The sequence below is a fragment of the Rattus norvegicus genome, chromosome 12, assembly GCF_021556685.1.
Source record: "Rattus norvegicus strain SHRSP/BbbUtx chromosome 12, alternate assembly SHRSP_T2T, whole genome shotgun sequence".
NCBI classification, from domain to species: Eukaryota; Metazoa; Chordata; class Mammalia; order Rodentia; family Muridae; genus Rattus; species Rattus norvegicus.
This window is the reverse complement of record NC_141545.1, coordinates 26,206,517-26,230,137: the sequence shown is the minus strand read 5'-3', so window position 1 is coordinate 26,230,137 and position 23,621 is coordinate 26,206,517. Positions and strand designations below refer to the sequence as shown.

At 49.3% G+C, this 23,621-nt stretch overlaps 2 protein-coding genes and 1 long non-coding RNA gene across 4 annotated transcripts; 1 reads left to right on the top strand and 2 right to left on the bottom strand.

Moving 5' to 3' along the window:
• The first annotated feature begins 496 nt into the window (after positions 1 to 496).
• LOC148002277 (uncharacterized) lies at positions 497 to 2,595 on the top strand. Its single transcript, XR_015634724.1, has 2 exons — positions 497 to 1,000; positions 2,196 to 2,595. It is a non-coding gene; the product is annotated as an uncharacterized LOC148002277 (long non-coding RNA).
• Epo (erythropoietin) lies at positions 1,396 to 4,934 on the bottom strand. 2 transcript variants are annotated; one of them, NM_017001.2, is given in 5 exon segments: positions 1,396 to 2,329; positions 3,087 to 3,266; positions 3,533 to 3,619; positions 4,093 to 4,235; positions 4,800 to 4,834. In NM_017001.2, coding segments are annotated over 5 exon segments (579 nt in total). In that variant the 5' UTR covers positions 4,813 to 4,834; the 3' UTR covers positions 1,396 to 2,173.
• Positions 4,935 to 18,858: 13,924 nt separating this feature from the next.
• On the bottom strand, positions 18,859 to 19,900 carry Pop7 (POP7 ribonuclease P/MRP subunit). The gene is made up of 2 exons (NM_001105918.1): positions 19,708 to 19,900; positions 18,859 to 19,508 (listed from the first exon to the last, which is right to left on the bottom strand). Exon 2 carries the CDS (start codon positions 19,496 to 19,498, stop codon positions 19,076 to 19,078), a length of 423 nt encoding a protein of 140 aa, NP_001099388.1. The 5' UTR covers positions 19,499 to 19,508; positions 19,708 to 19,900; the 3' UTR covers positions 18,859 to 19,075.
• Between the last annotated feature and the right edge of the window lie 3,721 nt (positions 19,901 to 23,621).

The following is a 23,621-nucleotide window of genomic DNA, read 5'->3' as shown; positions in this document are numbered from 1 at the left end:
CAACCAGAGACCAGTTCCTGATACCCACATGGGTAGCTCACATCTGCTCATAAATCCAGTTCGAGGGAATCTGACACCTCCTTCTGGCCTACACACACACAATAGAATGAAATAAATCTTTTTAAGAAAAAAAAACAGCAAAAGTAAGCCAGATGTAATGGCCCAGGCCTGTATGCCCAGCACCTGGGAAACTGAGGCACGAAAATTCTAAGTTCCAGGCTTGCCTGGGCAATTTAACCCGTTTCAAAAATAGACAAACAACAAAATAAACTTCCCCCTCAAGTCTTAATAGATTTGATATAGAATTAATATCCCATCTCCAACAACCCCAGAAAGATACTTCACCCTTGTCTTTTCATAGCAATGGAGGCAGATGTCTGTTGTGGAAGCCTCAAATCAGCATAGAGGTTCCCAGAGCAAGGAGATTGCTGGTAAGGTTCTCTAGCAGTTCCCAATCGCGCCTGAAGAGGGCACTGTAGTCCAGGAGCTAAGTTCACCTCCCCCAAAATTCTTTTCCCCTTTGCTGACTCCTCCCATCTTGAGTATAGACGCGTGAAAACACACACACACACACACACACACACACACACACACACACACACACTCCTAGACAATTCCCTCCAGCCCCCAACTCCCCAGCCTACATGTAATTTCCTGCAGTGGACTACAAAGGCTTTCAGGCTGGATTCCAAATGTCTTGTTTTTGGAAACAATGAACGGCAGCCACACAGAATCAGAGCCGGGACGGGGTCCTGGTACTACGTGTGACATCTGTGACTGGTTGCCTGCGTGGGTCTCTCCCCTAAGCATACTTTCCCACATGAAGCACTATGGGGAAGGAATCTGAGGAACAATTTGGAGTCACCCTTGTCCTCTGGCTGTGATACCTATCACTTCCCGGTCTGTTGACTCTCCTTCCAGTTGCAAGGAGAAGTCCTCAGAGCGACACCCATCATGGCATGGAAAGGTGGTTGGACTCATAAGGGGTTTATGTCCTGAGGTAAGTGACTAATGCTACGGGGTACGGACAAACTGATCCACTAACCAGGGTTGCTCATTGCCACCAACCCCTAATGGGGAACCCCTCCATACTAGCTCCTGTTTCCTCAGTGGTGGCCCCAGCTCACTCAGTGCTTGTCCTGTTGGTTGGCAGCTGCCCACTAAGAGACAGCCTTGAATGGAGCCTGCTTATTGACCAGCGTGGGCAGGCATTGTGGCCTCAAGCCCAGAGGGGTCAAGAGGTCAGACAGGCCATGCGAGGCAGCACGTAGGGCCCAACCCCCTCCACCTCTGGTTTCCCAGATCTGATGCCTTGCTACCAGAATGGGGGGGGGGAGGTAGAGCCAGAAAAGTTGGGGGTGCACACTCATGAAGATAGACAAGCCGGGAGTCTGGTTGGTGATTTCGGCTGTTGCCAGTGGTATTTTTTAAAAGACACAAAACCTCAAACCCCTTCCCTCCCATGAAAGCTGAGAGTCAGTGGCCATTCTGTCTTCATGGCTTCGTGACCCTCTGTTGTCCAGTGCAGGGCCCGTGCTGTCTGGGGAAACCCTATGAGACCTAAAGAATCCATGTCTTGCCCCCTACATTCTCCAGGCCCTGTGTTCTTCGTAGATGCCACAAAGATTGGAGCCCAAAGCTTGCCCTGTGTGGGGGGGGGGGGGGGGAGGTGGCTGGCGTGGATTACAGTTCCGGCAGGGCACTAGATGAGTTTGGCTGTCTCTGCCCCTGAGTTCTAAGTCAGCCTCTGGAAGCTCACTCACGTTGCATCAGGAAGCCCCAGCTTCCACGTCCAGCACCCCGTAAATAGGGCCAGGGCATTTGTAATCTCAGCACTCAAGAAATGGAAGCAGAAAGGTCATGAGTTCAACGACGTCGTCCTTGACTACATAGCGAGTTCCAGGCCAGCCTGGGCTATGTGAGACCTTCCTGTCTCAACGAAAACTAAACAAATCCGAGCTGGTTCTCTCAGTCTCTCCTGCTCTGGGGCCTCAGGCTCAGAATGGAGCTCTGGGAAGTTCTTCTGGCCCCCAGAATATCACTGCTGGAGTGTCCGTAGGACAGGCCGGTAAGAAGGTAACAAACAACCCCGTTTGATGAGGGTTGGGAGTGGTGGAGGGTTGGCGTGACACAGTGACGGTGAGCGAGTTGGCGGGTACACGGCAGTGGCAGGTCACCTGTCCCCTCTCCTGCAGGCCTCCCCCGTGTACAGCTTCAGTTTCCCCCGGAGGAAGTTGGAGTAGACCCGGAAGAGCTTGCAGAAAGTATCCGCTGTGAGTGTTCGGAGTGGAGCGGCTTGGGTGGCGTCTGGAGGCGACATCAATTCCTTCTGTCAAGAGAAAATAGGATGTCACTGGACTGCTGAGGACTACAGATAAAACAGAATGGGAGGGGTGTGCAAAGAGAGACCTCAGTATTATGGCAGGGGTCACTCTCCACAATATTTATGATAATGTGGGTGTGAATGTATGCAGGTGCCCAGGGCATCCACAATACACCCTCCAGATTCCCTGGGGGAGGGGTGTGAAGGCAGCTATGAGCCACCTGATATGGGTCCTGGGTATTAAACTCTGCAAGAGCAGCAAGCTCTCTTAAGCACCGAGCCATTTCTCAGCCCTGCCACCTGAAGTTTCTGAGACAGCGTCTCTCCTAGAACCTGGAGCTCACAGACTGAGCAAGACTGGCGGACCAGTGAGTCCCCAGGAATCCTTATGCTTGTCTCCCCCAGCTCTGGGATTACGTGTACGTTCAACCTCACCTCACTTTTTTTTAACAGAAATTCTGGAGATCAAACTTGTCTCCTTACACTTGCGCAGAGAGCCGTCCTCTGATTCATCTCCCCAGCCTGAGCTGTCAGTATTCTTTGTTTTAAACTTGATATTACATTAATTCACTATTATATGGGTGGAAGTCAAAGGACTTTCAGCTTGTGGGTCCCAGGGATCGAACTCAGGGCATCAGGCTTAGCAGCAAGTTCCTTTCCCCACTGAGCGACCTCCCTGGCTCAGACCTCAATATTCTTTAACCTTCTTGGCGCGTCCTGTAGAAGGGCAAGTAGCAGGGTTCACACAGACACTCACACTCACCTGAGCTCCCAGCACCCGAAGCAGTGAAGTGAGGCTACGTAGCCCACTGATGGCTTTGTCTATATGAAGCTGAAGACTCTCTGGTGGCTGGGAGGAATTGGCCTGCAGAGCCTGGGCCTGCAGGATGGCTTCTGAGAGCAGAGACAGGCCTTGCCAAACTTCTACAGCCTGTTCTTCCACCTAGGGGAGGCAAAGACTTAGAAACAGCCAGCCAGGGTCATCCTCAAGCAGTAAGGTTTGTTGAATGAGTGAATGAATGAATGAATGAATAAGAGCTACTCTATCCCCTCAACTATTGCCTCTAACGTTCTTTCTCCCACATTATCAAGATCTGAGAATGAGACCCACCAACCTCTAGGAACCAGGGGTGGAGGGGGGTGTGGATGGACAGTCAGACAGACAGACAGATGGAGATGAGAACGGGGAGCAGACACAGTGCAGCTCACCTTCATTCTTTTCCAAGCGTAGAAGTTGACTTTGGTATCTGGGACGGTAATATTCTCACTCAGTCTGGGACCTTCTGCACAGCCCATCTAAAAGACACAGCCCTGGGTCAAGATGTCCAAGGGTTTCATTCCACCAAAAGCCACCAGACACCGTCTTTGAACTTTACCAGCAGGGTTTGGGGGCTACTAGCTTTGCCATTCTTTATTTTAGATAGTTTCATGTAGCCCAGGTTGGCCTCACTACTTGATATGTAGCTGAGGATCACCTTGAATTTCTGACCCTCCTGCCTCCACCTCCCAAATACTGGGATTGTAGGTTTGTGCCACCTAAATGGTTCGTGCGGCACTGGGAATCGAACCTAGGCTTCTTGCACAATAAAGCAAGCGCTCTACCAACTGGGCCACATCCCCTGCCCAGTTTTTTTCATTCCTGTGGGAGGACAGAAAGGGGTGTAAGGCTAAACATCTCATCTTGACCCTAAAGGCAGTTCCGGGAGGGAACCCAGATTTCCAGATCCCCTAGAACCAGTTTCTTTCTTTTGTGGGGCCAGAGCACTTACTGTGACATTTTCTGCCTCCTTGGCCTCCAAGATGTACCTCTCCAGAACGCGACTGTCGCAAATGAGGCGTGGGGGAGCGCAGAGGACTGGGAGGCCCAGAGGAATCAGTAGCAAGGATAGTAAAAGCAGCAGGGTGGGACGTTCTGTAAGAAAGGCAGGCTGAGTGTGAGGAGGGAGGGGAGGGGAGGGGGCCGTGGGACTGCAGGGGCCGGTTTGCTCAGCGAGACCCCTCTGCCCTTCTAGTCTCTGCTGACCCCGACCTTGCAATTGCTTAGGCTCTGCCTGAGTGGCCTTCATTCAATCCCTCGGCGCTGCACACCCCACCCCCCAACCGACCGGCATCCAGTTCTCGGCCAAACTTCACTGTGGGTGCACGCCAGAGGCTGGCAGATCCAGGGAAGCTGGGACTCCTGAACCCAGGTAATTCTTTTAGCAGCTTTCCACCCGCAGAGCAGCGCCTCATCTCCCTAAAATCCTAAACTTTGTCCCTGTTCTGGATCCCCCCGCCTTTTTGTCATTCACAGGGGGGCTCCCCAAACCCCTTCGTGCACGTGGAGGCTGCCCCAACCCCCCTCTCTTCCTTGATCCTTGGAGAGTCGCAGGTCCTTGAATACGGCCGGCCGTTTCCTGGCCAATAGCTTTAGATGTAAATCCCTGCTCAAACAGGAGCCCTGGAGGTCACAGGTCCCTAGCCTGTGAGTACTCACCGGGCACCCCCATCTCCGCGCCTGGCTGCTGCGGCTCCTTAGCGACCCGGGGCTGGGCCAGTGTCCACGCTGTGAGTCTTCATCCTTAGAAGTTCTGTGGGGCCAGATCACCCCAGTAGCCTGGAAGAAGGTGGTCACCGTCCAGGGGGCGCGGGCAGAGTGGGGACGCGGTGGCCCTGGCCAAGGGTCTGTTCGGGAACACAGTGAGACACAGCCACCGGCCGGGGTTGGTCCGGGGACACTGTGGCTCCGGCCGGGGGTCGGGGATGTTATCAGCATGTGTGCGTGCGCGGGTGGGGGTGGGGGTGAAGCTGTGTGTGCGTGAGGGGTCGCCAGAGGTGGGGGCCACCTGGGGTCAGAGCAAGGGGCAGGACGCCTGGGTCGGGTCCTTGCTGGGGTAGAGCAGGCTGTTCCAGGCACACACGCTGTCAGGGGGGTCTTGGGAGGGGGGTGGTTCTGAGTTACAGGAGGGTAGACCAGTGGGGTGCGCATCTGTGAGATGTGCGGGAAGGGAAGCGTGAGGCTGAGGTGAGGATAATTGAAAAGCTGGGCACCAGAACACCTCCCCTGGGGGGCGTCCTTGTCTTGGGGCAGGGATTTAGATCAGAAACAGCTAGAGCTGGAGTCTAGAAGCAGCTCAGATGCTTTTTCTTCTTACAATCTTAGACTTGTTCTAAGGGTCAGGGTTGACCCTGTTGAGGAATCGGACTCAGACAAGTGGAGTAATGAATATGGGCCTCCTCCCCTCCCTCTCCTCATTTTCTAGAACCCTAAAAACCCAGGAAGGTAACTTTCAGAACAGGGAGCCTGTGGTGCATTACAGAGGACACGTGGGCAGGTTGACAGTAGGTTCTTGCTTTTTGTCTTTTCAGTGCTGAGACGGGAACCCAGTGCTTTCTATTAGGCAAACACTGTAGCTAAACTCCCATTGAGCTGTGGGATTCTAGGCAGGGGCTCTACCACTGAGCCACGCCCCCAGCCCCTCACTGGGGGATTCTAGGCAGGGGCTCTACCACTGAGCCACGCCCCCAGCCCCTCCCTGGGGGATTCTAGGCAGGGGCTCTACCACTGAGCCACGCCCCCAGCCCCTCCCTGGGGGATTCTAGGCAGGGGCTCTACCACTGAGCCACGCCCCCAGCCCCTCCCTGGGGGATTCTAGGCAGGGGCTCTACCACTGAGCCACGCCCCCAGCCCCTCCCTGGGGGATTCTAGGCAGGGGTTCTACAGATGAGTTTGGTCTCCAGGACCAATGTCTATTTTGTGCAGGATAAAACAAGATATGTTTTAATCTTCTTCAAGATCATACACAGCAAGACAGGTTCTGAACATGGCAGGCAATGTATCAGAACTGGAGTGTGCAGATCCGAGGTGTAAGAGCTGAGGGTGAACAAGCTCATATCCAACCAGGGAAGTTAAGGCAGATGGGATGGCAGAAATCACTGAGCTCAGACTTGAGGATTGAGCAGTTTGGGTGGAACACAATTCTATGGGATGTGGAGTGGGGTGGGGGGCTGGGGGGAGTGTGGAATGAGGGGATCAGACCAGAGTGCTCTTAGGGAGGAACCAGGTTGTAAAATAGCCGTGAATGCTATTCTAAATAACTTGGATTTAAGAGAGAGGGAGAGGGAGAGAGAGAGCTCCAGTCATCTCAGCACTTAGGAGGCTGGGGGCAGCCAGTGCTACATAGTGAAACTATCTCAAAAGATAAAAGAAGGGCTGAAGAGATGGCTCAGTGGTTAAGAGCACATGTTACTCTTGTTGAGGACCCAGGTTCGAGTCCCAGCACCCAAATGGTGGTTCACAACCATCCATAACTCCAGTTCTAAGAAATCTGATGCCCTCTTCTGACCTCTTTGAGCACTGGGAATATGCCCTCTTCTGGACTCCAAAGAGACTGTACACATGTGCTGCACAGATGTCTGGGTAAAAATGCATACGTACAAAATCAAAATAAGTAATCTTTCATTTATAATATGTATGTATACTATAGACATATTACATGTTATACAAATATACATAAGAAGAAGGGGAAGGAGCTGAGGAGATGATTAGTGAATGTTTGCTTCATATGTACAGGGATCTGATCTAGATTCCCCAGCCCACACACTAAAGCTGGGCATAAATCAGGAGGCGATGGTGCACACCTTTAATACCAATACTCGGGAGGCAGGGGCAGGTGGCTCTCTAGGAGTTCGAGGCCAGCCTGGTCTACAGAGAGAGTTACAAGATGGCTGGAGCTACACCGAGAAACCCTATCTCCAAAAAACCAAAATCAAAGCAACAATAAAAAGCATGCTGGAAGGCGCTGATAGCAATCCCAGTGTTTGGTGGGTAGAGGCAGGAGGATTCCTGGAGCTCACTGGACAGCTTATATAACCAAATCAGTAACTTCCGGGTTCACTAAGATCCTGTCTCAAAAACCAAGTGGAGAGCCAGCGAGGCGCTTGCCTGAGACCTGGTGGCCTGAGACCCACGCAGTGGACGAAGAGACTCAACCACGGCAAGCTGGTCCTGACCTCCACATGTGTGCCGTGTAGAACTCACACATGCAGATGCATGTGGAATTAATTAATAATTAATTAATTAATGCAAGAAAAATGAAATGGAGAAGCAACTGAGTAAAATGTCTGAAAGTCAAACTCTGGCCTCCACTCTTGCACCACATGCATATATACACACTCACATACACACACATACATACACACACATACACACATGCATACACATACATATAGACATACACACATACACATATACACATATGTACATACATACATACACACATACACACACATACATACACACATATACATACAGACATACACACATATAGACAGACACACATACATATACATACAGACACACACATAAACACATAAATACAAGCGCAAGGCCCTGGGTTTGGTCCCCAGCTCCAAAAAAAACCAAAAACCACATAAATACACACACATATATACACACATACATACAGATATAACATACACACATATGTATACATACATAAATACACATATACACATACATATACATACACATTCATACACACATACACACATACACATATATACACATACAGACATAACATACACACATACATATATATATACACATAAACACACACATACACATACTCATACATACATACACACATACACATTCATACACACACACACACACACACACACACACACACACACCCCGACTAAGGAGGTGTGCCCAGAAGTGGCAGCTGCCTCTTCCGTCGATGGGCAGTCGGGGTTGCCAGTCCATCATTTCTGACGTTCTGACGTGCTGGAGGAAGAAGGGAGCCATGGGATTCATCTGGGGAGGGGCACAATCAGGACAAGCTGTAGAACCATGAAGAGGGAGACAGGAGGCCAAGCCAGCTGGTGAGCTAACTGGAAGTCAGATGAACCTTAACCTGACTCTTCTGACACTGCACGGTCGTCTGTCACCTTGGGTCTTTTCGGGGTGTCTTCCTGAAACTGCTGTCCAGGCCTGGCCCCAACTCTGTTCTCCAACTGTGGCCCAGCTGTGAGGGATGCAAAACGAACACACGTACACACACGTCCGCATGTGAGCTCAGCCCCGACCACCGCACCCCTCCCAACAGGCTGCTCTTTCCAGGGCCCCTGACTCCTGCGTCACAGCTCTGACCTATCCACTGGAGAGAGGGCCAGGGACAGATGGGGGCAGGGACAACATGGCCTGACATGGCCTGAATCTTAGAAGGAGGAGCCTTTTGGGCTGTAGAACCTGTCCCTTCTCTGTCACTAACTTCAGAGAACCCTGGGAGAGGGCCAGGCCCAGCAGCTTCTATATGCTGGAGGCAGGAGGATTGGGCAGCCTGTCCCCTGAGGCCTTGGAGAGAGAGCTGCCATTGTATTTGTGGGGAGTGAGGCAGTGAGCAAGTCTAAGCCCCCTGAGTGCTAAGGGGCTCTGGGGACCTAACATCAGGGTCTGGGAGAGGCAAGAAGGATGAGGAGTTCAGGGCTATCTTCTGATACATAGCGAATTGGAGGCTAGCCTGGGCTACCTGAGTCCCTCTCTCAAAAAGAGAAAGAATGTTTGTTTCCCCATGTATATTCTCACATACGTCATGACCCCAAGCCAGAGTCTTTTACTTTCTTTCTGGTTGTTGTTGTTTCTTGAGTGATAAGGTCTCGTATATCTCAGGCTGGGCCTGAACTCTTTATGTACCTGAGGACGACCTTGAACTTATGGCCATCCCTGCCTTCTCCTCCTAAATCCTAGCATTCTAGTCCTGCACTGCCCCACCTGCTTTCTACCTCGACAAGGATCAAACCTGGGATACAATCCAGGCAAGCACTCTCAACTGAGTCACATCCCCAGATCCCTTGAGCAGGAACCTGCGAGGATTCTCCACTCCCCAGAAGTGAGACCTGCTGTATCCAGTCGTGCTCTTTCCTTTTTATTAAACTTATTTATTCAGTACGTGTGCATGTGCATGGGCATGCTCATGTGTGCCACAGCATAGGTGTGGAGGTCAGAGGACAAGACCTCCAAGTACAAGAGTGGGACCCAAGAATTGAACACGGGTCATTAGGCTTAGCAGCAAGCACCCTCACCAGCTGAACTATCTCGCCAGCCGCACACTATGGCCTCCCATCTACTTTGTGGGGTCTTTTTAGCTGCTGCTTCTACCTGGCTTGCCCTCCCCACTCTGACTCCCTCTTTTCTTCGAATCTCAAGCCCAAGTGCTCTCTCCTCCACCAAACCTTTCCCGACACCCCAGCAGGAAGTTGCCATTGCTGTGTGCTGGTGTTAACTGTTGCTATCTCAGGGCCAGTGGCTATGGCGAAGTTGAGAATCTGTCAAAGTTGAACACTGCTCAGCTCCAGGAGTTGCTTACTCATAAAATGTCCCTGCTGGGGGTAGACCCCTCTGCGTATGCCCTGATACAGAGAAGAGAATAAGGGATGGTACGGGGAAGGTCTCATGCATCTCTGTGCCTGCCCCCACACCAGCGCGGGTCTTAGCGAAAGTCACTACTGTTGGGGGTTGTGTTCTATGATCCCTGCCAGGCCCTTTGAACAGATGGTGGGAGACCGAGAGAGAGAGAGAGAGAGAGAGAGAGAGAGGGGGGGGGGGGGGAGACAGAGAGAGAGAGAGAGAGAGAGAGAGAGAGAGAGAGAGAGAGAGAAGTTGCTATTAATTTCAGAGCAGGTGACCTGTGAACTGGGCTCTATAGATATCACAGAGATGAAACCCACGGTGGAGCTGGAAGCAGGCTGTACTCTATGGGTCCCAAACGAGGGGAGCAAATTTACAACCCCCATGAGCTGTTGCAAACCTCAGGCAGCACGGAGCCCCAGCTGCCTAAAGCTGGGCTGAGGGGGTTGGGGGAGGGCTCTGGGCTGTCCGTAACCAGTTTCCAAGCAGTGGCTTCTCAACTTTGGGAGTCAAGCCAACGGCCTGGGAGACCTTCTGTGCTGGAAAGTGAGCTGGCCGGGCGGGGAGAGGGCTGGAAGAGTGTTTTGAGGAGAGACTTTTGGCCTTTGGAGACCTGGAAGGAAGTAAGAATGCTGGAGAAGGGATTTCTGTCCGTTGACAGCCCGGGATAGTGGCGCACATCTGTAATTTTAGCTATTCGGGAGGCTAAAGAGAATTGAGTCCCAGGCCAGCCTGTACTTATAGCAAGACCCATCTCAAATAGAAAAGAAAGGTTAGCCAGTTGGTAGTGGCTTATGCCTTTAGTCTCAGCACTCGGGAGGCAGAGGCAGGTAGATCTCTGAGAGTTCAAGTCCAGCCTAGTCTACAAAGCAAGTTCCAAGACAACCAGGGCTATACAGAGAACCCCTGTCTTGAAAGAAAGGGGAGGGGGACAGAGAAAAAGAGAAAAGAGTCTGGGGAGACGGCTCAGTGGGTGAAGCGTTGCTGCAGAAGTATGAGGCCCTGATTTTAAGCCCCAGCATACAACACACTGGATGCAGGAGCCTGTCCTTGCAGCCTCAGTATTAGGAAGCTAGAGGCAGGCCGATTGCTGGAGTTCACTGACCAGCTAGCCTAGCCCAGCCCAGGTCCCAGTGACAGACTCTCGCAAAACACACACAGTGGACAGTTCCTGAGGAATGACGCCTGAAGTTGACCTCTGTCCTCCATGCATAGGTGCACATACCCCCTTCCCCCACACACAAAAAGAAATAAGAAGGAAAAAAAAAAAACAGGTATAGTCGTAGCCTGAACTACATGAGGGCCTGTCTTCAAGGTAGGGTAAGTAAGAAATTAAATCTACATTTTTCCCCCTTCCTATTAGAGGTCACCCAACCAAGTGTAACTCTTTTGGCAGACCTGGTACCTAATCCTCTTACCTACAACAAGCAGAATTTCGATAAGGGTTATAAGTGCTAAAAGGTGTCCAGTGGCTAGCAAGATGGCTCAGTGGGTAGAGACGCTTGCTGCCAAGGCTGACAACCTAAGTTCAATCTCCAATCCCCAGGACCCACACCGTGGAGAGAGAGAACAGAGTCCCTCAAATTGTTCTCTGACCTCTACAACACGTGTGTGTGTGTGTGTGTGTGTGTGTGTGTGTGTGTGTGTGTGTGTATACAAATGTGCAATTATAGATAAATTTTTAACAATGAATTGGTTGAAGAATACATGTTTATCCTGACACACAGTCTTTTCAAATTTTTGAGACAGGGTCTCTAAAATGCTCAAGCTGTCTCGTAATTTACTATGTAGCCCAGGTTAGACTTGAACTTGTAACAAACAGTGCTCCTGCTTCAGCCTCCTGAGTAGCTGGGACTGTGAGCTTGAGTCTTGGGGATATGTCTCTACAGGAAGAAATCATCCTTGTTCACCGCGGGCCCTGTGGTTGTTCAACGAAAGGAGGAGACACTGCTGTGCTGAGACAGACTTTCTACTCCTGGGCCATGCTGATTGCTTAAGCTTTGATGGAAGTCAAAGGGAACAGAGAAGGTGTCGGCCTCCCTGAAGACGCCTGTGAAAGCCGCCGATCCCCCGGGCTTCCTGGCCTCATACTCCATACAGACCACCATAGACACGGAAACCTTGCTCATGGCTGTCTGTTGTGCCCCACCCCCCACCCCACACCTCCCCAGCCAAGTTCTCAAACAGGAAATCCCCAGGGTCTGGTCTGCCTTCAGTAGCATCATCGAAGGCTACATCTGCGGACAGTGACCCAGGGAAGCCCTAACTGCGAGCAGTGTGGAAACACGGACTAGAAACAACAAACGGAGGCTGTGTGAGACTGAGCACTGCCAAGACAAACCGAACCGGCGTACGAGGGATTCGAGAACGGCTGCCTGCCACCAGCCCCGCTGGGCTCTAGCCAGGAGAGCAGAGTCAAGAACACATACGTGCAGGGAGACACAGCTGCAGCCCAGCTTCCTAAGGGCTCTACATCTGCTCCTGGGAGCTTCCGAGGCAAGGAAGCCCTGAAGAAGTTGATGGAGAGCCAGTCAACCAAGCATGGTGGCACAGGCCTATGGTCCTAGCACTTACGAAGTGAAGGCAGGGGGATGGTATGTCTGAGACCAGTCACCCTGGATAATGTATTGAGAAACCCTGTCTCCAAAGGGCAGCGAAAGAGGTGGAGAGATGGCCCAGCAGTTAAGAGCGCGTACTGCTGCTGGGAAGAGATGGTGCACACCTTTGATCCCAGCACTCAGGAGGCAGAGGTAGGCAGATCTCTGAGTTTGAGGCTAGTCTGGTATACAGAGTGAGCTCCAGGGCAGCCAGGGCTACACAGAGAGACCCTGTCCTGAAAATCAAAACAAAAAGCAAAGTATACAAACTGCTTTTACCGAATTCGGTTAACATCCTGACATCAGCTGGCTCACCACCACCCATGATTCCAGTTCCAGGGGACGTAACAGCTCTAGCCTCTGAGGGCACTTGAACTCGTGTGCATAAACCCACATAAAGACATATACAATATTAAAAATAAAATAGAGTCTTTTTTAAAAAAAATAATAAAACCAAGTGATATGGTGCATACTTGCAAGCCCAGCACTTGGAAAGGTGAGGCAGGAGGATTTACATGTGTTCAGGACTAGCCTGGACTGCATAATGAGTTTCAGGCCAGCCTGTATTACATCCTGAGATCCTGTCAGAAAAGAAGGAAGGAAGGACGGAAGGAAGAAAGGAAGGAATAGAGGTCTGAGAAAATGGCCCAGTCAGTAAAGTGCTTGCTACCTAATGTGGGAAACCGAGTTCTACCTCTAGTACTCACATCAAAGAGCTGGGCATAGAGGTGTGTGTGTGTGTGTGTGTGTGTGTGTGTGTGTGTGTGTGTGTGTGTGTGTGTAAAACCCAATTGCTGAGGTGGCTGAAGCAGGAGACCCTCTGGGCTTGCTGTCTGTCAACATAGCCAAGTCAGTGAGTCCCAAGTAAAATGGAGAGGCCCTGTCTGAAAAAGCAAAGTGGTCAGCACTTGGGAGAAACAGACAAGCAGAGTTCTGTGAGTTCGAGGACAGCCTGGTGAATGAAGAGAGTTCAAGCCGGGGAGGCTGGTGAGACCTTGTCCCAGAAAGAAACAAAGGCAGAAAGGAAGGAAGGGATGGAGAGAAGGAGGGAGGAAAGAGAGAGAGGGAGAGGAAAGAAAGGAGGGTCTGTGGTGTCTTGTTGAGAAACACTCTCTGGCCTTCATATGCACTGAAACACATGTTCATGTAACTTTCACATACATGACCAGGAACACACAGATACTACTATGAACAACAATAAACAAGGTTAATGGAGAGGGCTGTCACAATAGAAATGACATCAGCCTGTTTCCTTCATCTCCACAGTCACCCTATGTCCCTCTTGGCCCACAATGTACCTTGCCTGTTCATAGATCCCTCTCTTGTACCTCTGCCCAGGAGATCTTCTCTCCTTTCTTCTGCCCATGAAACTCCTATTCATCCTTCAGTACCCAAGTCAAAGGTTAAAGCATGTTGGTCCCACAGAGAACTTAATCTTTCCATTCCCTCAGGATCACATTGTGGTGGCTGACATCCCTTACATATCTCATCTGTCCACAAGAGATGCATTCGGTGTACACCTTCCCAGCTACAGAGTGAGCTATGTCATAAGCAGAAGCTGTGGGAAGGGATTTTGGCCAACTAGGACTGAGTTTTCGATGCCACACCATGATAATTGAAGTAAGATTCCGTTCCCGACTTTTAGGAGCTATTAAACTCTTGTGACCTCAAACAATAATAAAAGATGCCGTCTACAGCCTGAACTGCGTCATGATTTCAGGCCAGCCTGGATGACATATCTCTTTGTGTACATAGTGGTCCTTGGTATCTGAAAGGAATGGATGTGGGGATCCCGAGAATCCCAAACACGGGATACTCAAGTCCCTGATATAAAACTGTACAAGTGTGAGCATGTACTTTGCAGTCCCAGTACCCATGACGCTAAGGCAGGAGGATCTTGATGTGAAGCCAGCCTGATCTACCAACAAGACTCTGTCTCAATTAAAACTCTAAGCAATCAATTAACTAATTAATTAAATTCAGGTGTGGAAGTATATTTCTAGCACTTGGGAGGCAAAGGTTTAAGGAGAGTCCGCAAGTCTGGGGTTGGCCTGCGCTAACATAGTTTATTCCAGGCCAAGCCAGGGCTACATCACAGGACCGAACACAAACAAGCAAACAGGCTGGGAAGCTGATTCAGTAGATGCACCACTTACTGTGTGAGTATGGAGACCAGAGATTGGGGCGTCAGAACCCACATAAATGTCAGGCAGGTGAGGTTGCCCACTGGCAATCCCAGTACTCAGACAGAGACAGGGGTGCCTGGGAACAAGGTGGCCATCTTTACTAGCTGGAATTAGCAAGCTCTGGGTAGAGAGACAAAGCCTCAATAATAAAGTGGAGAGTAAGTAAGGAAAATATCCAGTGTCAACCTCAGGCCTCCACACTGATGCACACCTCCCACACATGTGCCTACGTTCATTCAAATGTGCATGCACACTGCCCACATTCACACAAACCCCCATAAACCCATATGTACATGACCAAATGAGTTCGTACAGGGATCTCCTGGAACCTATGGCCACCCTCTCACCTCTAGACTTCTTAAAATACAGACCACTATGTAGCTGATAGATGTGCTGTTTTGCTTAGGGGATAATGGTAAGAAAACAACAGGCGGATAGGTTTGCTTGGACAGCGTTTTGCTATGCAGTCCTGGCTGGGCTGGAAACAGTCTATGTAGAGCAGGCCGGTCTTCAACTCACAGAAGTCTACCTGCTTCTGCCTCCTGAGTGTAGGGATGAAGATTCTGTAGTACCACAGCTGGAAGGTTGGTTCGTTTTTGAAGATTGGTTTTGTTTTAAATTATGTGTATGTCTGTGTACGGGTATTCGAGAGTAGGTGCAAGTTCTATGGAGGTATGGGAGGGCCTCAGATCCCTGGGAACTGGAGTCACAGACAGTTGTGAGCCACTCAACACGGGCGCTGGGTAGTACTCGAGTCACCTGCAAGAACAGTGCCGCTGCCAGTCACTGGGCCATCCCTCCAGCACATCGCCACATTAGGTATTGAGCCAAGAGTTCCAGGAATGAACTGCACGCACTATGCTCCCCCTGTTGTTGTCTGCGTACAAATAGATGGGTTTCACTGCGGCAGTTTCTTTATAGCTTATCAATAGATATCGAGACGGGATCTCATTTATCCCAGCCTAGCCTTAAACTCACCGTGGAACCCAGGATAAGCTTTAGGTCCTGATCTCCTGCTCCCACGTTCCAAGGGTTGCTATTACAGATTGTGATACCATATTCCATTGATGAGATGCTGGGGATAAAACCTAGGGCTTTGCATGTGGTAGACCAGAACTCCAGCACTGAGCTCCGTCTCCAGCCTTTTCCTGTGATGGTTTTATACATACATACCTATGCTGTCTTCTCATCCACCCTCCCCCATTGCCCTCCCTGATGCTCCCTCTCTTCTTGCTGACTCCTTCCTCACCAAACAACTTCATGTATGTATGTATGTGTATATACATATATTCCTTATTAATTTAATATATTAATATTCATATATTTATTTATGTTCTCTCCTTTTATTCCCCTTTCGCCTTCCTAGCACCCACAGGAGGGCTGAGGGAGCAGAGACAGGGGGATGCCTGAAGCTTGATGGCCAGCTCAACGGCATTGATAAGTTATTAGTTTAGTGAGACCCTGTCTCAAAAGTAAGATAAAGAGTGATTGAAGAAGATACAGAACATCAACCTCTGTCCTTCACACACACAAACACGTACACACACACACACATGCACGCACACATCCACGCACACATGTACATATGCGCGCACACACTAATAAATAAATAAATCTGCACTCTATATATGGAGGGAAAACACATGCTTTTTTTTTCTGAGTCTGGCTTTTTCCACTCACTGATCTCTTGCTCCCTCCACCTTCCTGCAAATGTCATAATTTCATTTTTCTTTACAGTAAAGTAAAATCCCATTTTGTATGTGAGTCATATTCTCCCTCTTCGTAAAACATGTTTAAATCTCAGTTTGTGTGTGCGTTCATGCATGGGCTCATAGCCTCTGATCAAAGAGGTCAACTTGTAGGAGTCAGTTCTGTCCTTCTCTATCTGGGTCCTGGCGATCAGCCTTTCAAGCTTGGAGGCGAGAGCCTTTGCCATCTGACCTACCCTGGACCACGTTTTCTTTATCCCCTCAGTTATGGCTACACACCTATGCTGGTGTTGTGTCTTGGCTACTGTGCGTAGCGCGGCGACAGACATGGATGGGTAGGAGTTCCTGGTGGATACTGATTACAGCCCTTTGATTATATGCCAAGGCCGGGTCACGTGGTAGTTGTGGTTGTTCCTTCAGCTTTTGAAGAACTCTCCATACTGATTCCCATCGTGGCTGTGCCAGTTCACCCCCACCCCCCGCCCTCACCAACCATGTTTTAGGGTTCCTCTTTCCCCTACATCCTTCCCAGTATTTAAGTTTGTTTGCTTGACAGCCATCCTGACTAGAATGTAATGCATTTTTAATTAGCATTTCCTGATAGCTAAGGGTGTTTTTTTTTTTTTCAAATATTTATTGTCCAAGCTATTACTTTGCACTCGCTCCCCGCCCCTCTTGGTGAGATAGTGGTGTACATCTCCAGAGGCAGGCTGAGCTCTATGAGTTTAAGGCCAGCCTGGTCTTACAGAGCGAGTTCCAAGACACCTAGGGCTGCACAAAGAAACCCTGTCTCCGAAAAAAAAATTATATCTGTATGTGGTTTTTTTGTGAGTATTACCTGTGCATCATGAGAGTGCCTGGAGCCCACGGAGGCCAAAAGAGGATGCTGGATGCCCTGGCACTGCAGGAGCCATGTGGGTTCTGGGAATTGAACTGGAGTCTGGAAAAACAGCTGGTGTTTTTGACCACCGAACCCATCTCTCCAGTTCCTGCTTTGAGTACTTTCTATTCAGCTTTTTAGTTCTTTTTTTTTTTTTTTTTTTTTGGTTCTTTTTTTCGGAGCTGGGGACCGAACCCAGGGCCTTGCGCTTCCTAGGTAAGCGCTCTACCACTGAGCTAAATCCCCAGCCCCAGCTTATTAGTTCTTTAATTAATGATTTATCTTCTGTGATCTGCGGAGATCTTTGTAATTCTAGGCATTAATCTCCTGTCCGATGCATGGGTGGCAAAGGTTTTCTCCAAGTGTATAAGCGTCTCTTCACTCTGCCGGTTTGCTTTTGAAACAGAGTCTCGCTCTGGAGCTCAAACTGACCTTAAATTAACTATGTAGCCCAGGTTGGTCTCAAACTCGCAACCCTCCTGCCTAAGTGTTGAGATAATATGTGTATGTGATCAGACCCGGACCCGCTGGTTTTTCAGAAACACACCTGTGAGCCACTGTGTAGCTCCTAGAGCCATCCAACATGTCTCCAGAGAAAGCTTTCAGAGTTGGTTTTCTTCCATTATGTGGGCTCTGAAGGATTAAACTCAGGCTGTCAGCTTTGCCTTTACCCACCCCTGGAGCCATCTTGGCAGCCCCTCCAATTCCTCTTTTTGTATTTCGTCTGGGCCCCTAGCCCATGGAATGGTGCCATCCACAGAAAGAGCAGACTCTTCCTCAGTTAAACACATGCCCAGAGGTGTGTCTGCTAGGCGATTTTTAGATCGCAGCAAGCTGGCGAGAAAGATTACACAGCTGAACCAGGTCGATCTCAGACTCTACACTACAGAGGCCAGAAACGTACAGGCTCTTCAGAAGCAGGAAGTGTGACAGTCAAGACTGTCCGTTCAAGAGCTGAGGTGCAGTTCAGCAACAATAGACTTAGTGTACAAGGGCCCTAGGTTTAACTCCAGCAAAAAAAAAAAAAAAAAGCTGTCAGTTCAGGGAAGCTTAATCCTTAGAAGGCTAGGCTTCATCTTAAAAGGAAAAAAAAAACAAGTTTTGATGTGTTTGTGAGTACGGGTACATGTGTTAACAGTACACATGTAAGTCGCCTTCCACTTTGAGACGGGGTTTTTTGTTAATGTTTATGCCGGAGCAGCCAGCCCACAAGCTAGAGAGGACTCTCCTGTCTCTGCCGCCCATCTCACTGTAGAACCATGGTAATTAGATTCACGTGCTACAGTGCCTAGAATAAAATGAGTTCTGGGTATCAAATACTCATGGTTGTTTGACAAGTAAGTGCCTTTCCTATTGAGCCATCTCCCCAATCCTCCCCCGTCATAATTCTTGGGGTTCCTAGGGATCGAACCTGGGGCCTAAATTGATGCTAGGCAACTAGGTAACACAATTTCCTCGCTGAATTAGATCCACAGTCCTTCACCTTGAAAACTTCTCTTTTCCCAAGCCTGGTAACTATGAGAGCCTGAGACAAACCAGCTGGAGCTGGCTCAGTAGGTGAGTCTGCTCTCTAACCTTCCTGAGTGCACACTGTAACAAGTTAAGCTTCTGTGTTACACTCAACAAACTCCTTATTTGTCATATTGTGGTCTAAGGTGGGTTCCTTTCCTGTGGCCTAAATATTTGCAAAGTTTCCTACCCCATTCAAGTACACAGAGGAAGTACCATTCCTATTCAAGCACACTAGGAAGAAGAGACCATTCGAAGCCCGGTACCAACACAACTTAACATTTTATTATATGGGACAAGGAAGATTCGCTTCTCGGGCTCTCCGTTTCCAGTTCTCTACGCTGAGATAACAAGCTCTGAGAAGCGGTCCATGACAGAACTCAGAACAAGAGCCATACGAACCCCTAGAAACCTCAACCACATGAAGCCTGGATGTGTGTGCACAAAGGACTTGGTGGATGAAAAGTCAGCTTGATTTCAGTTACTTGGGCGTGACCCTGAAGACTCGGATGTGGATGGCTGAGTTGTTCCTGATCCTAGTCAGTGGCTCTCGAGAGTCAGTCTCTGGCTCCAACTCATCCACCAGCTCCACCGTGGAGGTATTAGCAGCCACCTGTAGGGACCCAAAGCTGCCTGCCTGCAGCTGCAGGGCGATGTTGATGGCACGGTTGATGGCCAGGCCCAAGCCATGAATGTAGATTTCAGTGCATGCGTTCTGCCCCCTAGTGCCTCCGTCCAGCAGCTTTTGGCAGCGAGCTAGCTGAGCCTTAAAATCAGTCTTCATGTTGACATAAATATCATTGGGCCTCCGCGGCAAGCGGTGGGGAAGTCGTTTCCGAAGGGTGTACTCCACGGGGTCCAGCTCAGCCTCGATGGCACCGCGGGGTTCTCTGTTTTCTGCCATGCTCTAAGTCCTGGCATGGAGAAGGAACGAGATTCAGGAAGAATGACAGAATCCTTTTCTGCCCAGCTTTCTAAGGGTGCAACCAGAAGGGGGCGCCCTCAACGCCCTCTTCCTTCCTAGCGTCTCAATCCCTTCCACTTCCGCTTTCTCCACTCCCAGTTTTAATTCATTCATCACGTGGCTCCCATTCCCGGCGTTTCCACGCCTACCTTCTTCCCTCCACAGTGCCCTTCACTCGTGTGAACCTCGCCGACCGATCCAAGTGGACCCCGCTGCCCACGATATGCAGAATAAAGAATCCGAACAGGAACGCCAGGCAGTCTCTTCAGCAAGGGCTACACACTGCGCACGCGTGTCCCCGCTCCAAGCCGGAATCCATAAGCTTGTGGCCTTCTGGGCCTCCGTTCTCTCCGCCCCTTTTCTCGTGCGCGTGTGCGAGGGAATTAAGTCTCGCGAGATTTGTGAATTCGAAGCGTTCTATTCTTGAGCGCTTGGAAGGGCGGGACTAGCTAGCAGAGGCGGGATTTATTGACAGAGGCGGGCCCAAGAGAGGCGTGGTGTGGATCACCCAGTTTTCCCCTCCCCTGGAGGGGCGGGACTCATGGATCTAGGCGGGAAGCAGGGTTGGTAGAAAGGGTTCGGAACTTCAGCCCGGGGTCAGCCTTGGAGCTGGGATCGCCCAGGGGCCGGAAGTCTGTAATCACTTCAGAGCAGTGGAATTGACAGCTGACCTCCCGCCCGAGGTCCTGGGAGATCCGGAAGCCGACAAATCGAAGGGATCGAGTTAAGGCCGGATGTCCACAATGGGCTCCTCCCTCTGCAAGGGACCCACATTAGGTGCCAAGCGTTTGCAGCTTCCCGCCACACCTCTTAACTGTCTTCTCCCGCCGCACTCAAGCTGCTCCTCCATGACCGGCAATCATGACCAGCCGCTCCCTGGTGGAAGGGACAAGAACTGCAGTACTTGGGTTCCTAACCCCTTAAAGTTAGTGAGGACTGGATCTCTGCCCAGATTGTTAAAGCCTTTGGACAGTTCCCTGCAGATGTGAGTGAGACCTGTATTTAGGACCTCGTCCTATAGCTCCAGACCACTTACGTAGGTAGAATCTGATTGAAGGCTGGAAAGAGAACTGTGCACCCTGCTGTATAGCCAACCTTGAAGTTGATTCCCCTGCCTCCACCTTGTGAGTGTCAAGATTATCGAGCACTCACTCAACTGAGCTACAACCCATAACTCTTGGGATTTCGGTTAAAGTGGAAGGTTTAACATTTTAGACCTTAGTTCGCTCCAAGTTGATCTATATATTTAATGAACATTTTAGGGGAACCTCAGGAAGAGTTGCACATATAAACCAAAATATCTTTTTTGTGGTGGGGAGGATAGGGTTTAACTATGTAGCTCAGGCTAACCTAAAACTCATGCTCCTGCCTTGGCCTGCTAGTGTTGCAGGTGTGCATGACTGCACCATATTAATGTGTTTATCCTAAAACTTGTGGCAAATAAATAGACTGAATTTAATAATTTTGTATTGTTGTTGGACTCATAGTCATCTCAGCAATTAAGAGCACTTGCTGCTCTTCAAGATGACTCCCAAAGGATCTAGGTTTGGTTCCCAGTACCCATGTTGGGTGGCTAACAGTCATCTGTAACTCCAGCTTCAGGAGAGCTGATGCCCTCTTCTGCCCAGACACAACAGGGCACATATATAAAAATTTAAATATATATTTACTTTTACAGCTATGGGTATTGTGTGTAGAGTGATTCGATGCAGGGAACATACTATGGCACGTTGTGGAGTCGATTCCTCAACCTTTACATGGGTTCTGAGGATCAAAGGCTCTCACGGTAAGCACTTGACACTCTGAACCATCTTGCCAGCCCCTTAAGACTTACCATGTAAATACAGTCATTAAGAAAAGTGTGCTGTTGGCAGATGTCTAGATACGAAAAATCAATAAAATAGAGAAGTCAGAACCACACAAGTACAACCAAGCCACTGGAGAAAGGGTCTCACAGCCAGGCTGGCATCGAATCAGTGAGAGTGCCCTTGAAGGTCTGATCGCCTACCTTCAGGTGCCAGGTATGGGAATCACAGGAGAGGCCAGCAGGGCTGATTTATGCAGTGCTGGGGAAGGAGCCCAGGGCTTCGTGCTTGCTACCATTTGAGTTATAGCTCCAGCCAATTCATTTTCTTGACAGAAATGCAAACATAGCACAATGCAAAAAGACTGTGTATCAAGTGCTTCTGAAACAGACCAGGAAAAGAAAAGGGCCTTAAGACCACAGTGTGGCGAGTGGCTCTGAATATGAAATTGTTAACTATAAACCAATTGGAGAAAATGTAAGGGAAATTTTCAGGAGGCTAGTCAGGCAACAAGTTCAGAGACAGGACCAGGGTGGAGTGGGAAATAAAGATAAACTGTCATTTATCAAAATTTCAAGGCTGGAGGGCCTACAGGTAAAACTACCCATTGTGAAGTCTAAGGATCTGAGGTAGGTCCTGGGGCCCACACAATAGAAGAGGAAAGTGTAGTCCCAGAAGCTGTCCTCTGACCTCCATGCACGAACACTCCCCAAACACACTCAAAATAAATACATTTAAAAATCTCAGAAACCTTTAAGGCTGGGCACGAAGACCCATACTGTAATACAAGCAAGCACTTAGGAGACTATGGCAGGAGGATTGTCATGGGTTTGAAGCCAGTTTAAGTTAGAGAGCTCCAGACTACACTGTAAGACCCTGTCTCAAAAATAAAACCTTTATGAAAGACCAAACTAGTATGAAAACAGGATGCACAAAGCTGCACATGGTGGTACACAAGAGGTCCAGGCACGCAGGAGGTGGAGGTCAGAGGGCAGGAGGCTGAGGCCAGCTTGGGTACAAAACCTGTCTAGAGAGAAGGGTTGGAGCGATGGCTCAATGGGTCAAGGGCATTCTGTACAAGCCTAATGACCTGAGGCTGGTCCCCAGGACCTAAAGAAGAGACATAACACCACAGTTGTCCTCTGACCTCCAAACAGTGATGTATGGAACATGTATGCTGCCACCCACCATACACCATACACACATGCACACATAATAATAGTAATATAATTATTATTATAAAGGGGGAGAAGGTAAAAGAAGCAATGGGATGGGAGAATATATTTAAATCATATTTAATAAAAGATTTGTATCTAAACTATGTAAAAACTTGGAACTGAAGAGTTGGAATCCAAGTGCCAAGGTACCTGTAAACCCAGCTTTCTGAAGGCTTAGGTACCAGGGACATGACTCGTGAAAGCAAAACACACATGTACATGCACATGCACACGTCTCAACAAGTAAAGAGAGAAAACAACCCAGCTGGAAATACTGACCCACGCCTGTAATCCCAGCGCTCCAGAAGCAGAGGCAGAGGCAGAGGCAGATGGATCTCTAAGTTTCAGGCCAGTCTGGTCTACACAGTGAGTTCCAGGACAGCCAAGGATGCACAGAAAAACCTTGTCCAGAAAAAGAAAGAAAAGAAGGAAGGAAAACAGAAAGACAGGAAGGAAGGAAGGAAGGAAGGAAGGAAGGAAGGAAGGACTCAATTACAAAATAGACGGACATTCGGGACATTTCAGCAGGGGCACAGGATGATAAGCACCTCACAAGGTGTTCAATATGATTATCCATTAGAGAAATGCACATTAAAACCACAGTGATGTGAGGAGCTGGAGATGTGACTCTGTTGATAGAGTGCCTGCCCAATGTACAGAAAACCCTGGATTTTACCCCTAGCGAGGCATAAACCAGAAACCTGGGCACCTGTAATCCCAGCACTCAGTTGGTAGAGGGAGGGGGGATACAAAGATGAAGGTCATTCTCACCTACACAGTAAGTTTGAGGCTCTGCTATGAAAAAAAAAATGAAATCAAGCAAGAAAGAAGTAAATAAGTCTTGACAATATCACATACAGATGAAAATGCAGAAAAATCAGGATCTCACTTGTTTGATTTCTAGAAATGTGAAATTGTTCAGGGATTTATTGTGAAACTTTTCCCTCCAAATTGAACAATCTTAGAAGGAGGCTTTTTAAGACTCAGGAACCATACAAGGCTCAGAAAGTTCCTGAAACTAACAGAATTCATAGGAGATGG

What these genes read in the sequence shown, in the direction of transcription:
- Epo (XM_087577680.1), bottom strand. An exon ending in AGGAGGCAGAAAATGTCACA is followed by an intron (nt 3,620 to 4,092) that starts GTAAGTGCTCTG and finishes TGTGTCTTTTAG; the next exon opens with ATGGGCTGTGCAGAAGGTCC. An exon ending in ACGCTTGGAAAAGAATGAAG is followed by an intron (nt 3,267 to 3,532) that starts GTGAGCTGCACT and finishes TGCCTCCCCTAG; the next exon opens with GTGGAAGAACAGGCTGTAGA.
- Pop7 (NM_001105918.1), bottom strand. Translation starts at nt 19,498, where the DNA reads ATGGCAGAAAACAGAGAACCCCGCGGTGCCATCGAGGCTGAGCTGGAC.